The sequence below is a fragment of the Ylistrum balloti genome, unplaced genomic scaffold, assembly GCF_031769215.1.
Source record: "Ylistrum balloti isolate Yb309-2 unplaced genomic scaffold, AGI_CSIRO_Ybal_v1 Utg369954, whole genome shotgun sequence".
NCBI lineage: Eukaryota > Metazoa > Mollusca > Bivalvia > Pectinida > Pectinidae > Ylistrum > Ylistrum balloti.
The window spans coordinates 1,256,865-1,275,026 of record NW_026782055.1 but is presented as its reverse complement, the minus strand read 5'-3'; the positions used below and the strand labels follow the sequence as shown (position 1 = coordinate 1,275,026).

The 18,162-nt window shown below is 41.5% G+C and overlaps 1 protein-coding gene and 1 pseudogene across 1 annotated transcript; both read left to right on the top strand.

Annotated features, from left to right (window-relative positions):
* The first annotated feature begins 5,815 nt into the window (after window positions 1-5,815).
* Window positions 5,816-17,920, top strand: LOC132547454 (uncharacterized). The gene is made up of 4 exons (XM_060211210.1): window positions 5,816-6,104; window positions 15,534-15,650; window positions 16,229-16,366; window positions 17,688-17,920. Exons 1-4 carry the CDS (start codon window positions 5,816-5,818, stop codon window positions 17,918-17,920), a joined length of 777 nt encoding a protein of 258 aa, XP_060067193.1.
* LOC132547390 (mucin-2-like) lies at window positions 8,321-13,487 on the top strand (annotated as a pseudogene).
* Window positions 17,921-18,162: the final 242 nt, after the last annotated feature.

Here is an 18,162-nt window from a genome sequence, read left to right as displayed (position 1 = left end):
CCGTTAAACTGGAAGTTAATTTTTTCTTCTTTCGCTTTGTAATGTACATGATATGGACATAGAGGCTGTGAAGCCTGAGTCATTTATTTATGGTATTAAATGCTATTTAAAATGTCTCTCTATTGAAATACAGACTTGAAATCTATTCTGTGATCATATAGAACCACATGACCACGTCACATGTTGTATTCTTTAAGTGTTTATATATTGAGAGGGTTTACAAATTTAGGGTCAGCTAACTGTAACACAAAGTACCCGTATTTATATCATGATCCAAGCCACATATATCTGTAGAGCAAATTTTGTACCATAATATGATACGTTATATAAATAATTCTCTTACTTGAACGTGATCGCCCAGGATTGAACTGTAACATGATTAACCGCCATGGTTTGGGCTATTTGGCCCTTAATTAAAAAAAAATAAAAATCTGTACAAAAAAGTTTGAAAAACTGTTTCTATAATTTTTAATGCCTCCTTGACACTACCACGAAACATCTATCTGTCTCTCTGATCTGATTCAGACAATTTTGTCAACTTCGTCTGACGGTGTTTTCTTTAAGACATTAAGAGGGTACATTGTATCAACACCTTAGTTCTGACCTAGGACGGGGTGTTTAACTGACACCCACCACAGTAATCTTAAAAAGGAGTGGATAAAATCAGTACATTTAAAGAAAAATAAATGATGCAAATAACAAAAAACAATGACCACAAAACAATATAGGGTTGGATGTTTCCATAATTAAGTTAAGTGGAGACAATTTATATAGCAACTCGTAAGCTTTGATAGGCAAGGTGTCAATTTTACGATTTGTTCCACACTTTAACTGTGTTCATATTATGCATTTTATGAAAACTTGACATATGACACTTTAATAATGATAAGTATGAAAAAACACACTAATCCCCCCCACCACCACCCCCTCAAAAAAAACAAAAAAAAAAACAAAAAAAAAACCATAAACAAAAATCAACGAAACGTCAAAAATCCGTCAATAGAAATATCAACTGGACGTTATTCTCAACTAGGCCATGTATTTATAAAATAATCTTAATTCAAGTGTGTCCTGTTGGTCCAACGGAAATGAACTGATTACTCAGTCGGATTCGAGTTTGGGATCTTGGACAGTGGCATATGAACTGGTGAACGTAGGTAAGACAAACTGATTGAAGGCTTCCTGGAACTTTAAGTATAATACATGTTTTCATTTTGTATAGATGTGCATAACAATTCCATTGTAGGAAAAAATGGTGGTCATTTTGAAATCAGTGGCTGAAAGTTGTAACCTTAGTCGCGGTTAGGTAGCAACTGCGATGCTGAGCTTATCCATACAAGGCTGTTACTTTGTGTTGAATCAGATACAGATTGATAAAGACTACGTGACAGTTGTAAGGTCATCATCGTCACCCCATCAAAACGGCGAAAAGAAACATTCAAAATGTATACCTGGTGTTCTGAAAAGGGAAACATTTTTCTGCCTGTAGGTCAAGCAATGCAATATTTTAAAGATGTCAATAGCTTTATAACAACGAGCCTACCATACAGTTAATATTTCTCACTGATCTTAAAACTTCCCCACAGTCTTCACCTGTCTGTATCTCTTGAACCATCGTGTTGTAAATCAAATTTTCCCCTCAGCTATCGGTATCTTTCACATTTGTATGGAACAGGACATGGCCAAATCATCAGAAAAATGCATTCACAATTCAATTACAAGCCTCCGATCACATGTAATTAAGTACAAGAAACGACGTGAAATTAGAGACTTGATTGCATTGTCACGCTTATTGTTAATGAAGAAAATACCGACAGGTTAACATATTGTTCATTAAAAAACGGATTCGTTGAAACTATGGTGAAATAGGAACAAAAGAAAGATTTACACGGAGATTGATGTAAAAGTAGAAGGAGAATAAGACCAGGTGTTCTGGAAATGTGTGCGTCTTCTGCTTCGTCGATGAAACCATTAATATAAATCTTGGTTAAACCATGTAGGTAATGTCACGCTCATAATTGAGAACAAGGTAAACAACAATGGAACAATACACAAAACACGTCCAGCTCCATATCACACATACGTCATATACACGACAAAACAATACAATACGTAAGAATATGACATACCGTTGGCAAAAACAAGAACATACATGCAGAAGATTACGACATACGGTCGGTTAAACCGAAAACACGAATGTACTTTAATGTAAAGAAATATGGGACAGAAAAAACTTAAATGTGCGGAAGTATAGGTCGGCCATTTGGTAAAAAGAAAAAAACTTAAATGTGCAGAAGTATAGGTCAGACATTAGGTAAAAAGAAAAAAACTTAAATGAGCGGAAGTATAGGTCGGCCATTTGGTAAAAAGAAAAAAACTTAAATGAGCGGAAGTATAGGTCGGCCATTTGGTAAAAAGAAAAAAACTTAAATGTGCAGAAGTATAGGTCAGACATTAGGTAAAAAGAAAAAACTTAAATGAGCGGAAGTATTGGTCGGCCATTTGGTAAAAAGAAAAAAACTTAAATGAGCGGAAGTATAGGTCGGCCATTTGGTAAAAAGAAAAAAACTTAAATGAGAGGAAGTATAGGCCGGGCATTTGGTAAAAAGAAAAAAACTTAAATGTGCGGAAGTATAGGCCGGGCATTCGGTAAAAATAAAAAAAACTTAAATGAGCGGAAGTATAGGTCGGCCATTTGGTAAAAAGAAAAAAACTTAAATGAGCGGAAGTATAGGTCGGCCATTTGGTAAAAAGAAAAAAACTTAAATGAGCGGAAGTATAGGTCGGCCATTTGGTAAAAAGAAAAAAACTTAAATGAGCGGAAGTATAGGTCGGCCATTTGGTAAAAAGAAAAAAACTTAAATGAGAGGAAGTATAGGCCTGGCATTTGGTAAAAAGAAAAAAACTTATATGTGCGGAAGTATAGGCCGGGCATTTGGTAAAAAGAAAAAAAAACTTAAATGTGCAGAAGTATAGGCCGGGCATTTGGTAAAAAGAAAAAAAAACTTAAATGTGCAGAAGTATAGGCCGGGCATTTGGTAAAAAGAAAAAAAAACTTAAATGTGCAGAAGTATAGGCCGGGCATTTGGTAAAAAGAAAAAAACTTAAATGTGCGGAAGTATAGGCCGGGCATTTGGTAAAAAGAAAAAAAAACTTAAATGTGCAGAAGTATAGGCCGGGCATAAGGTAAAAAGAAAAAACTTAAATGTGCAAAAGTATAGGCCGGGCATAAGGTAAAAAGAAAAAAACTTAAATGTGCAGAAGTATAGGCCGGGCATAAGGTAAAAAGAAAAAAACTTAAATGTGCAGAAGTATAGGCCGGGCATAAGGTAAAAAGAAAAAAACTTAAATGTGCAGAAGTATAGGCCGGGCATAAGGTAAAAAGAAAAAATAACTTAAATGTACAGAAGTATAGGCCAGGCATTAGGTAAAAAGCAAAAAAAATGTAGAAATAGAATGCTGAGACATTTAATATGGTATGGTAAAATTACATATGAAAACCTTATGTATGGTGATAATTCCTTGGACGTAAAATTAAATTTAAGATATTTGTTGAACACGTGCAAAATTTTATTGCCGATAGTAAAAGATTTGTGTAAGTACAAATACAGGTCATTATATATCTACATGTCGACAGTGCCATTTGACGAGCCCTGAGCACCTCCTTTGTTTTCTTATTCATTATATCAGCATCCCTTTGTCTTTCTGTTGTTTGTACCTTTCTTCTTTACTGTCCCTTTTTCTTCTTTTTTCATAATTTGAAAATTTCATTTATGTACCGATTGATTTAGACCATTGCTGAGCTGTGCATGTGTATAATTGTACTATGGAGAGGACATTAATAAGTTGTGACAACTTGCATCCGATAATTTTTTGTAATATTTATGAAATAAAATTGATTAAAAGTGAAAGAAAAGAACTTAAATGTGCTGAAGTAGAGTGTCGGTATTCCCTCTCCTATATCTGTGATTAATGTCGGTATTTCCTCTCCTATATCCCTGATTAATGTCGGTATTCCCTCTCCTATATCCCTGATTAATGTCGGTATTCCCTCTCCTATATCTGTGATTAATGTCGGTATTCCCTCTCCTATATCTCTGATTAATGTCGGTATTCCCTCTCCTATATCTCTGATTAATGTCGGTATTCCCTCTCCTATATCCCTGATTAATGTCGGTATTCCCTCTCCTATATCTCTGATTAATGTCGGTATTCCCTCTCCTATATCCCTGATTAATGTCGGTATTCCCTCTCCTATATCTGTGATTAATGTCGGTATTCCCTCTCCTATATCTGTGATTAATGTCGGTATTCCCTCTCCTATATCTGTGATTAATGTCGGTATTTCCTCTCCTATATCTCTGATTAATGTCGGTATTCCCTCTCCTATATCCCTGATTAATGTCGGTATTCCCTCTCCTATATCTCTGATTAATGTCGGTATTCCCTCTCCTATATCTCTGATTAATGTCGGTATTCCCTCTCCTATATCCCTGATTAATGTCGGTATTCCCTCTCCTATATCCCTGATTAATGTCGGTATTCCCTCTCCTATATCTGTGATTAATGTCGGTATTTCCTCTCATATATCTCTGATTAATGTCGGTATTCCCTCTCCTATATCTGTGATTAATGTCGGTATTCCCTCTCCTATATCCCTGATTAATGTCGGTATTCCCTCTCCTATATCTCTGATTAATGTCGGTATTCCCTCTTCTATTTCCCTGATTGGATGTCAATATTCCCTCTACTATTTCCCTGATTGGATGTCAATATTCCCTCTACTATTTCCCTGATTGGATGTCAATATTCCCTCTACTATTTCCCTGATTGGATGTCAATATTCCCTCTTCTATTTCTCTGATTGGATGTCAATATTCCCTCTTCTATTTTTCTGATTGGATGTCAGTATTCCCTCTACTTTTGCCCTGACTGGATGTCAGTATTCCCTCTACTTTTGCCTTGACTGGATGTCAGTATTCCCACTGCTATTTAATGTAATACTTTTGCCGTGCCATTGCTTTGATATTTTCATGATTCCTTGACAGCGTTTTGATTCTAAGACGGAATACACAATCAGGTGTTTGCACCTAAGCGATACGTTTACCCAAACTCTATGTCCTAACTTGCACTGGAACCAAACTGCTATCTCCATGTCCTCCATCCCGCACCACCGCCACCCTCACCTATTCCTGACGATGTTATAATCCCCACCATGTCTGTGATTAGCTTTACGACATTGTTTTTGTGTTGTTTGCAGCAGACTTTGTCAGAGTTGATTGCAGTGGTTGGTGAATGTATGCGGTTAGTGTATGATCGTGTTCATCAATAATGACAGCACAATATGAACTTTCTCGTTAGTCGTCTCCGGTGTCGCCATGCACATGTATACCGGTCTATATCGATCTGCCATAATGGAGACAAAGTCTAATAAATAGCTATCAACTGTCATGGAGACCGTTTATATGCGCATGCGCGCTTATTAGTTTGCTAAGCGTTATATATTACCAGAGGTGAATAGTAGGTATTGGTCTCGCGACATTGTTGATGTGATTGATCCTGAGGCTGGGTGTAATCACACTACCCGACGTGTCGATAGTAACAGACCACACTGGCAAACGCTTTATTGTCTATCGATCGAAGTCTATTGGATGTTCCTTCAACACACGTTTCATTTGCTCGTAGTTAGATAGGCGGCAGACAGCGCCGTAAACATTGTACGTACCATTTACCGTTTCTGATATTCCGTGGAAATGGAAATACTAACAGGATATGACTAGCTTAAAATGACAGACACCTGTGAAGGGCGGGAAACATGACGTCGCCCCTCATTATTCTGGTGGCTAGCGCCGTCATTACTGGCGCCTTTGGTAGTTTGTTTATCCTACTGGCCATCGCCGTGGACACTTGGCAAGAAGTTTATTATGATACATCCGTCTTCTCTCCGTATACCTCCGGCAATAGTAGCTCCATCCAAATCACTCTGGCTTCATCTTCAACATCTTACATCAAATACAAAGAGGAACAATCAGATGGCAGCTTTGCTACCTACTATCTGTACAACACCTACAGCGGAGTTTGGAGGGTGTGTGACACTCTCTCAGGTGAGAATATATATACCATACTTATAGGAACAGCGGGTGGGTGTGACACTCTCTCAGGTGAGGGATTTATATCATACACAAGGGGATATGGGACATACTCTCAGATGAGAAATATACATCATACATATGGGAAGATAGGGATGGTGTGACACTCTATCATATGAGAGATCTATACCATGCGTAAGGGGACACGGAGTTAGATGTGACACTCTCGCAGATGAGAATTATATACAATCCGTATAGGGACATGTTTGGACACTCTCTAATTTGAGTTATATAGACAATACGTATGGGAAGATAAGGATGGTGTGACACTCTCTCATTTCAGTTATATATACCATACGTATGGGGACATCGGGTGAATTTGACACACCCTCAGATGAGAAATATATACCATACGTATGAGGACATGGGGAGAATTTGACACTCTCTCAGATGAGAAACATATATCATACGTATGGGGACATGGGGTGAATTTGACACACCCTCAGATGAGAAATATACATCATACGTATGGGGACATGGGGAGAATTTGACACTCTCTCAGATGAGAAACATATATCATACGTATGGGGACATGGGGAGAATTTGACACTCTCTCAGATGAGAAACATATATCATACGTATGGGGACATGGGGTGAATTTGACACACCTCAGATGAGAAATATACATTATACGTATGGGGACATGTGGTGAATTTGACACACCCTCATATGAGAAACATATATCATACGTATGGGGACATGGGGTGAATTTGACACACCTTCAGATGATAAATATATATCATACGTATGGGGACATGGGGTGAATTTGACACACCCTCAGATGAGAAATATATATCATACGTATGGGGACATGGGGTGAATTTGACACACCTTCAGATGATAAATATATATCATACGTATGGGGACATGGGGTGAATTTGACACACCCTCAGATGAGAAATATACATCATACGTATGGGGACATGGGGTGAATTTGACACACCTACAGATGAGATATATATATCAGGCATATCGGGACGTGAGTAGGGTGTGACACACCCTCAGATGAGAAATATACATCATACGTATAGGGACATGGGGAGAATTTGACACACCTTCAGATGAGAAATATACATCATACGTATAGGGACATGGGGGAATTTGACACACCTTCAGATGAGATATATATATCATAAGTATGGGGACATGGGGTGAATTTGACACACCTTCAGATGAGATATATATATCAGGCATATCGGGGACGTGAGTAGGGTGTGACACACCCTCAGATGAGAAATATACATCATAGTGTGGGGACATGGGGTGAATTTGACACACCTTCAGATGAGATATATATATCAGGCATATCGGGGACGTGAGTAGGGTGTGACACACCCTCAGATGAGAAATATACATCATAGTGTGGGGACATGGGGTGAATTTGACACACCTTCAGATGAGAAATATATATCATACGTATGGGGACATGGGGGGAATTTGACACACCCTCAGATGAGAAATATACATCATAGTGTGGGGACATGGGGTGAATTTGACACACCGTGAGATGAGATATATATACAAGGCATATCGGGACGTGAGTAGGGTGTGACACACCCTCAGATGAGAAATATACATCATAGTGTGGGGACATGTGGCATAGAATAAAAATAATTAATCCAGCATACAACATTCAAACAAGTGTACAAGGCCGTCTTTTTCAGGAGAGCATGGTTTGTTTTCAAATAGACTATGGGTAAGATCGGAACAGTTTTAACGTAACACCACAAACACAGGGAATAGAGATGTTGTTCCGGTTGTGTAAAGAAGTGCTCAGATTTTTAACAATAAACATTTACAATGAGAATGCCTATGGCTACCTGTGATTTTACTTTACAGCTGAATCCGCCTTACTCGAGATCTGTCAATATTCGACCAGTTTTTCATGTAGTCTTCAAACATTGTTGGTCTTTACCTGATAAAATCAATAAGATTAATGTAAATATTGGTGGCACTAGATCTAAGATAAAAAAAACACAAAGTAGTTTTTTAACTTTTAATAACATTTCCATCATATATTGATAGTTATTGTGAATAGAATGATACTCTCCTGTACTGAAACAGTCCCCTGTACTGAAACAGTCCCCTGTACTGAAACAGTCTCATGTACTGAAACAGTCCCCTGTACTGAAACAGTCCCCTGTACTGAAACAGTCTCATGTACTGAAACAGTCCCCTGTACTGAAACAGTCTCCTGTACTGAAACAGTCTCATGTACTGAAACAGTCCCCTGTACTGAAACAGTCTCATGTACTGAAACAGTCTCCTGTACTGAAACAGTCTCCTGTACTGAAACAGTCCCCTGTACTGAAACAGTCTCATGTACTGAAACAGTCTCCTGTACTGAAACAGTCTCCTGTACTGCAGTCTCATGTACTGAAACAATCTCATGTACTGAAACAGTCTCCTGTACTGAAACAGTCCCCTGTACTGAAACAGTACCCTGTACTGAAACAGTCTCATGTACTGAAACAGTCCCCTGTACTGAAACAGTCTCATGTACTGAAACAGTCTCATGTACTGAAACAGTCTCCTGTACTGAAACAGTCTCCTGTACTGAAACAGTCTCCTGAACTGAAACAGTCTCCTGTACTGAAACAGTCTCCTGTACTGAAACAGTCTCCTGTACTGAAACAGTCTCCTGAACCAAACTCCTGTACTGAAACAGTCTCCTGAACTGAAACAGTCTCCTGTACTGAAACAGTCTCCTGTACTGAAACAGTCTCCTGTACTGAAACAGTCTCCTGAACCAAACTCCTGTACTGAAACAGTCTCCTGTACTGAAACAGTCTCCTGTACTGAAACAGTCTCCTGAACTGAAACAGTCTCCTTTACTGAAACAGTCTCATGTACTGAAACAGTCTCCTGAACTGAAACAGTCTCCTGTACCGAAACAGTCTCCTGTACTGAAACAGTCCCCTGTACTGAAACAGTCCCCTGTACTGAAACAGTCTCATGTACTGAAACAGTCTCCTGTACTGAAACAGTCTCCTGTACTGAAACAGTCTCCTGAACCAAACTCCTGAACTGAAACAGTCTCCTGTACTGAAACAGTCCCCTGCGAAACAGTACTGAAACAGTCTCCTGTACTGAAACAGTCTCCTGTACCGAAACAGTCGCATGTACTGAAACAGTCTCCTGTACTGAAACAGTCTCATGTACTGAAACAGTCTCCTGTACTGAAACAGTCTCCTGTACTGAAACAGTCTGCGGTACTGAAACAGTCTCCTGAAACAGTCTCCTGTACTGAAACAGTCCCCTGTACTGAAACAGTCTCATGTACTGAAACAGTCTCCTGTACTGAAACAGTCTCCTGAACCAAACTCCTGTACTGAAACAGTCTCCTGTACTGAAACAGTTGCATGTACTGAAACAGTCCCCTGTACTGAAACAGTCTCCATGTACTGAAACAGTCTCCTGTACTGAAACAGTCCCCTGTACTGAAACAGTCTCATGTACTGAAACAGTCTCCTGTACCGAAACAGTCGCATGTACTGAAACAGTCTCCTGTACTGAAACAGTCTCCTGTAATGAAACAGTCCCCTGTACTGAAACAGTCCCCTGTACTGAAACAGTCTCGTGTACTGAAACAGTCCCCTGTAACAGTCTCCTGTACTGAAACAGTCCCCTGTACTGAAACAGTCTCCTGTACTGAAACAGTCTCCGGTACTGAAACAGTCTCCTGTACTGAAACAGTCTCATGTACTGAAACAGTCTCATGTACTGAAACAGTCCCCTGTACTGAAACAGTCCCCTGTACTGAAACAGTCTCCTGTACTGAAACAGTCTCATGTACTGAAACAGTCTCCTGTACTGAAACAGTCTCAAGTACTGAAACAGTCTCCTGTACTGAAACAGTCTCATGTACTGAAACAGTCTCCTGAACCAAACTCATGTACTGAAACAGTCCCCTGTACTGAAACAGTCTCCTGTACTGAAACAGTCTCCGGTACTGAAACAGTCCCCTGTACCGAAACAGTTGCATGTACTGAAACAGTCTCCTGTACTGAAACAGTCTCCTGCACTGAATCAGTCTCCTGTACTGAACCAGTCTCCTGAAACAGTCCCCTGTACTGCGGATAAAGCAGATTCGACAAGACACGCCTTTGTAACATAAACAAAGGATGATGATTTAGATATGATTTATGTTACCATGCTGCTAAGAAATCAGTCTATTGATCTTATTCAAACGTCGTTTGTATTTTTATTATGAAATACAGACAAAATAATAAGACGACTTTGTTTCTAGCGCTCGTTAGCAACGATAAATCTTTATTCCTTCTGGCGAGAAAGAGTCTCAAGATATGATAGTAATTGATTTTTGTGAATCTAGCTTACTGATGACGATGTACATTTCTGTACAAAAGGTTATTTTCGTCGTTCAAGGACCATTTAATCTTCAAGTGAAACAAAGACGCGAAGGGAGATAATTTAATCCTTTCACACCATTCGAGAGCTTCTCTCGCCTGCCCGAGAACTGTGCTCCTATAATTGCTATTAGGAGATGGTTGTGTTCCCTCATTAGATACACCATCATGTTTCACCTGGACACGTCACAAACATTCCATCGATCCAAGTTCCCTGTACCTCACTGCAAGCAGAGTTACCTGTTTCTCCAGGTAAAATACGTAGCGCGCGGTCTATCGATCGTGGCACCAAACTGTGCTTTTTGAACAAGCCAATCATATTTTATTCAAACGTTTAGCCATTTCGTTTTGACGTGGAATCCTTTATATGACACCGAAGACTGATAAGTACAGAAAATTCCCATGTGTACTGTTAGCTTTAGACTCAGTTGTTCCCATTATATGTTGCATAACGCATGAATAATATGATACACGACATACCTTTATGCTGTCGACAACAATTCCCTAATTAAGCGACAGTTCCCAGCTTAATATAGACAAGAGTCCCAAGCTGTAGTATAAACTATAGTCTCCAGCTGTACTATAAATGACAGTTCCCAGCTCTAAAATAGAGGAAAGTTACTAGTTACAACAGGTCATATCTGGTATATAGACAACAGACCTGCACGGTAATGTAGTCCCCAGCTGTACTGTAGACAACAGTTTTCCAGCTGTATTATAGACAAGTTTTCCAACAGCAGTCCCCATCAGGGCTGCAAACGAAATGTCCTAGCTGTCATCTGGACAACACTTCCTAGCTGTGCTGTAGTGGGCAGTTCCGGCCTGTGCTGTAGAGGACAGTTCCGGCCTGTGCTGTGGAGGACAGTTCCTTCCTGTGTTGTAGAGGGCAGTTTCCTCCTGTGTTGTAGAGGGCAGTTTCCTCCTGTGCTATAGATGATAATGCCCAGCTTTACTACAGATAACAATACCTTGTTGTAGTATAGGCGACATTTCACATCTATACTGTCGACAGTTCACAATGCCCAGGTGTTCTGTAGACGTTCTTCAACTGCTCTGTAGATAACGTTACTCATTTGTACGGTTGATTTCCCCAGCTGTACTGTAGATTGCAGTTCCCAGCTGTATTCATGACAACGGTTATCTTTCTGTACTATGGACAACATTTCCGAGCTGTTCTGTAGACGACAGTTGCACTTTAAACAACAGTCCTTAGTTGTACTCTTGACAACAGTTCTCAGTTGTATCTTGACAATAGTTCTCTAGCTGTGTTCTAGACAACAGCCATCAGCTGTTACTGTCGACTTCCCTCCCTCAGACCTACAATATACCACAGTTCCCATTTCCACTCTCGACAATAGTTCTCCATCTGAACTGTAGACGACAGTCCCTAGCTGTATCGTAAACGACAGTTCCCACCTGTACCGTAAACGACAGTTCCCATCTGTACCGTAGACGACAGTTCCCAGCTGTACCGTAGACGACAGTCCCCAGCTGTACTGTAGACGACAGTTCCCAGCTGTACCGAAGACGACAGTTCCCAGCTGTACCGTAGACGACAGTCCCCAGCTGTAATGTAGACGACAGTTCCCACCTGTGCCGTAGACGACAGTTCCCAGCTGTACCGTAGACGACAGTTCCCAGCTGTACCGTAGACGACAGTCCCCAGCTGTAATGTAGACGACAGTTCCCAGCTGTAATGTAGACGACAGTTCCCAGCTGTACTGTAGACGACAGTCCCTAGCTGACCGTAGACGACAGTTCCCACCTGTACCGTAGACGATAGTCCCCAGCTGTAATGTAGACGACAGTTCCCACCTGTGCCGTAGATGACAGTTCCCAGCTGTACCGTAGACGACAGTCCCCAGCTGTAATGTAGACGACAGTTCCCAGCTGTACTGTAGACGACAGTTCCCAGCTGTACTGTAGACGACAGTAAGCGACAGTTAAATTATTAACTTTGCTGTAGACATCAGATTCAGTACTAGTTTGTGTTATATACAGGTATAAGAGATGTGTTTGTATTGATATATTGGATGTTGTTACTACAGGCAGTAATGCGTAGAAATCTAGTGGCGAGTAAACAACACAGCCATGACGTCATTGTATTTAAACCTTGCGTGATATCACGGTCGTCGTTAAGAAGGTTTGTCGATAAAAGAATTGATGGATTCCCCAGAAAAATCTGTTAACACAGAGCGATGGCGTTTGTGATAACGTGTAGAGACGGGAACACAGTGATCAATGTGAGAGGACATGATATATAGCACAGTGACAAGCAGTGTAAGGCGTCGGTACCTCTGTCATCATATGTCGCAAATACAACAACTTAACGGCATACGTGTCTTCAGAAAGCAATAAATATTTTATCAAAATAGCACACATTTCCTCAACACCACCATCACCACCACCATCACCACCTCCAACACGACCTCCAACACAACCTCCAACACAACCACCACCACTTACTCTCAACACCACCATTACCACCTCCAACACAACCTCCAACACACCACCACCACTTACTCTCAACACCACTATTACTACCTCCAACACAACCTCCAACACAACCACCAACACAACCACCACCACTTACCCACAACACCACCATTACCACCTCCAACACAACCTCCAACACACCACCACCACTTACTCTCAACACCACCATTACCACCTCCAACACAACCACCACCACAACCACCACCACTTACCCACAACACCACCATTACCACCTCCAACACAACCACCATCACCACCACCACCACTTACCCACAACACCACCATTACCACCTCCAACACAACCACCAACACAACCACCACCACTTACCCACAACACCACCATTACCACCTCCAACACAACCACCACCACCACCACCACCACTTACTCTCAACACCGCTATTACCACCTCCAACAAAACCTCCAACACAACCACCATCACCACCACCACCACCACCACCAACACCCACCACCTAACACAACACCACCATTACCCCACACCTCCAACACAACCACCATCACCACCACCACCACCACTTACCCACAACACCACCATTACCACCTCCAACACAACCATCAACACAACCACCACCACTTACCCACAACACCACCACTATCACCTCCAACACAACCTCCAACACAACCACCACCACTTACTCTCAACACCACTATTACCACCTCCAACAAAACCTCCAACACAACCACCATCACCACCACCACCACCACTACTTACCCACAACACCACCATTACCACCTCCAACACAACCACCATCACCACCACCACCACCACCACCACCACTTACCCACAACACCACCATTACCACCTCCAACACAACCATCAACACAACCACCACCACTTACCCACAACACCACCATTACCACCTCCAACACAACCACCAACACAACCACCACCACTTACCCTCAACACCAACATTACCACCTCCAACACAACCACCAACACAACCACCACCACTTACCCACAACACCACCATTACCACCTCCAACACAACCACACACCACCACCACCACCACACACACACACACACACACACCACCACCACCACCACACACACAGACACACCACCACCACCACCAACACCACCACCACCACCACACCACCATTACCACCACCAACACATCACCACCACCACCACCACCACCACCACTTAGCCACAACACTACCATTACCACCTCCAACACAACCATCAACACAACCACCACCACTTACTCACAACACCACCATTACCACCTCCAACACAACCACCAACACACCACCACACTTACCACTATTACTACAACACCACCACCAACACAACCACCATCACAACACTACCAAACCACCACAACACCACCATCACCACACTACCAACACCACACCATACACTCACCAACATACTCAACCAACACATTAACACCTATCACCACACTACCAACATCACCATATTTATAACACTACCAACAACATCACTGACACTACCAACAACATCACTGTCACTACCAACAACATCACTGACACTACCAACAACATCACCATCACTGACACTACCAACAACATCACCATCACTGACACTACCAACAGACACCCACAACAACACCATCACTGACACTACCAACAGCACTACCAACAGCACCACCATCACTGACACTACCAACAACACCACCATCACTGACACTACCAACAACACCACCATCACTGACACTACCAACAACACCACCATCACTGACACTACCAACAACACCACCATCACTGACACTACCAACAACATCACTGACACTACCAACAACATCACCATAATAACACTACCAACAATATCATTGACACTACCAACAACATCACCATATTTATAACACTACCAACAACATCACTGACACTACCAACAACATCACCATCACTGACACTACCAACAACATCACCATCACTGACACTACCAACAACATCACTGACACTACCAACAACATCACCATCACTGACACTACCAACAACACCACCATCACTGACACTACCAACAACACCACCATCACTGACACTACCAACAACATCACCATCACTGACACTACCAACAACATCACTGACACTACCAACAACATCACTGACACTACCAACAACACCACCATCACTGACACTACCAACAACATCACTGACACTACCAACAACACCACCATCACTGACACTACCAACAACACCACCATCACTGACACTACCAACAACACCACCATCACTGACACTACCAACAACACCACCATCACTGACACTACCAACAACACCACCATCACTGACACTACCAACAACACCACCATCACTGACACTACCAACAACATCACCATCACTGACACTACCAACAACACCACCATCACTGACACTACCAACAACACCACCATTATTACCGCAGCAACTATACAACATAACAACTGAAGTACTATTTAATTTTAATTTTAATTTTAACGACTATTTCAACAACTGTTATTACAACGATACATTTTCTGTTGATCAAACTAAATTGATGGCATGTTTTTTTGGTTCAGATGCCGCAAGGAGCGAGCTGGCTACGCTTGGTTATACCAAGAGTGAATGTTACAACTTTGTGTCTGAGTATGACGAAGAATCGTCAAGTCTTCCCGAGAACGGAAAGTCCATTGCACGTACGTAAAGAACATGGTTGTGATGACATTGTAATGTGTTTTATAGGTGTTAATACGGGAAAGTGTTACCAGCCTATTAGTAATATACAATATGTTCAAATTCACTAAAGTACACGGTCAGTCTTAAAACTTATTTTCTTGTCAGATCTAGTAAAACTAACGCTCCGCAACGTAAAATCGTGTGGGCATATTTGTAAGTACATTTGTAATAGCACACATAGAAATTGCAGTGCACAGCAGAGTAACTTAAAAAGTACTCGGATTCCAGAATTCGTTGTATTTGGACCTAGATTGAAAATACGATTTGCCGTCAAAGGCCGACAATACAATTAAAATATGGTTAAGTTCTGTAAGAAAAGTATGAAAAACATTAGGCCTATATATAGTTGTGAAACGCCAGATTTCATCAAAACAATTTAAGGACAGAGAATCCCGAAACAACTGTTAATGTATGATACACAATGATAACATCAATAATTACAACTACCAACGGCTTTATTATCGATCATTAAATTTGTAAATGTCATCAGACTTAAATTCTGCTTCGTAAAATCATTATTGGTTCCTTCCCGACACAGGATTGCAGAACTCGGCAGCGTCCTGTTTCATCGTCAGTATTATAGACCTAGTGGCGGCCGCGGGGGTCGGAGTGATCGCACTCACCCAGAAACAAGTGGCCGCCTGTATGGTGACGGGAGTACTCTACTGTATGGCAGGTAGGTGTGGTATTAGGTACCATTGTATGGCAGGTAGGTGTGGTATTAGGTACCATTGTATGGCAGGTACGTGTGGTATTAGGTACCATTGTATGGCAGGTAGGTGTGGTATTATGTATCATTGTATGGCAGGTAGGTGTGGTATTAGGTACCATTGTATGGCAGGTAGGTGTGGTATTAGGTACCATTGTATGGCAGGTAGGTGTGGTATTAGGTACCATTGTATGGCAGGTAGGTGTGGTATTAGGTACCATTGTATGGCAGGTAGGTGTGGTATTAGGTACCATTGTATGGCAGGTAGGTGTGGTATTAGGTATCATTGTATGGCAGGTAGGTGTGGTATTAGGTACCATTGTATGGCAGGTAGGTGTGGTATTAGGTACCATTGTATGGCAGGTAGGTGTGGTATTAGGTACCATTGTATGGCAGGTAGGTGTGGTATTAGGTACCATTGTATGGCAGGTAGGTGTGGTATTAGGTACCATTGTATGGCAGGTAGGTGTGGTATTAGGTAGCATTGTATGGCAGGTAGGTGTGGTATTAGGTACCATTGTATGGCAGGTAGGTGTGGTATTAGGTACCATTGTATGGCAGGTAGGTGTGGTATTAGGTACCATTGTATGGCAGGTACGTGTGGTATTAGGTACCATTGTATGGCAGGTAGGTGTGGTATTAGGTACCATTGTATGGGTAGGTGTGGTATTAGGTACCATTGTATGGCAGGTAGGTGTGGTATTAGGTACCATTGTATGGCAGGTAGGTGTGGTATTAGGTACCATTGTATGGCAGGTAGGTGTGGTATTATGTATCATTGTATGGCAGGTAGGTGTGGTATTAGGTACCATTGTATGGCAGGTAGGTGTGGAATTATGTATCTTAAATGACAAGTAAGTGGGTGTGGCATTATGTCATCTTGATTGTGAAGAAGGTGTTGCAGGACATATTTTAACTTGGCATGTTGGTGTGACAGAATGTATCCACGGTCAATGAACGTGGTAAGGGGTTTTCTGTACTTCAATACTAGATATTCCTGATGGAACCAACAGAGAATGCTTTATAATCTATGTATATGGGATAGGTCGGTGTGACTTTATTTGGTTTGGTGTACAACACAACACACATTTAACTCATACTTTGTGTGGATGGACTGCTAGAGTTATCTTTCTTACACTGGTTAGTAAACAGCTTTAAACTGCCTGATGTCAAAATTTACATCAGTGATAGTTATTAATGTCGGGTGTTACATTAGCGAAAGTTCCTGATGTCAACAGGTACATAAGGAAACATCACTGATGTCAGTATGCTTTATCATATTCTACAGGTTTGTTTACGGTTTTTGGTCTGGCTATCTTCCACACCAAGCACTACTATGAGACGTACATGTGTCATGCTCTGGAGACCATCCCAAGTGTTGCGTGTGCTGCCAGGGTTGTACAGATCAACTGGGCGTCCCCGCTGGCGTGGGTGGGCGTCGTCATCTGTGTTATAGCTACGGTGCTCTGGCTTTTCCTTACCAGGGCCATTCGCGTCATCAAAGCCAAGACCATGCTGTAGCTCTGATCGGCAGGACGAATACTGCGGCCTCTCCTAGACGATCAAAATCTATATCTGTGATACATTGCTGTCTCAATAATGACGACTTACATCTGAAAATTAGTCCTTCAGAATATTTTTGTAGAAAATGTGGAAAAGACACCTTCTTTTTCCAAACACTCCCTCCGAAAATCGTTAGGCAGTTTGATTGCTGTGTGCGACGTCGACATAGGCCTAAATGACGTGCAAATGATCTTCGATAT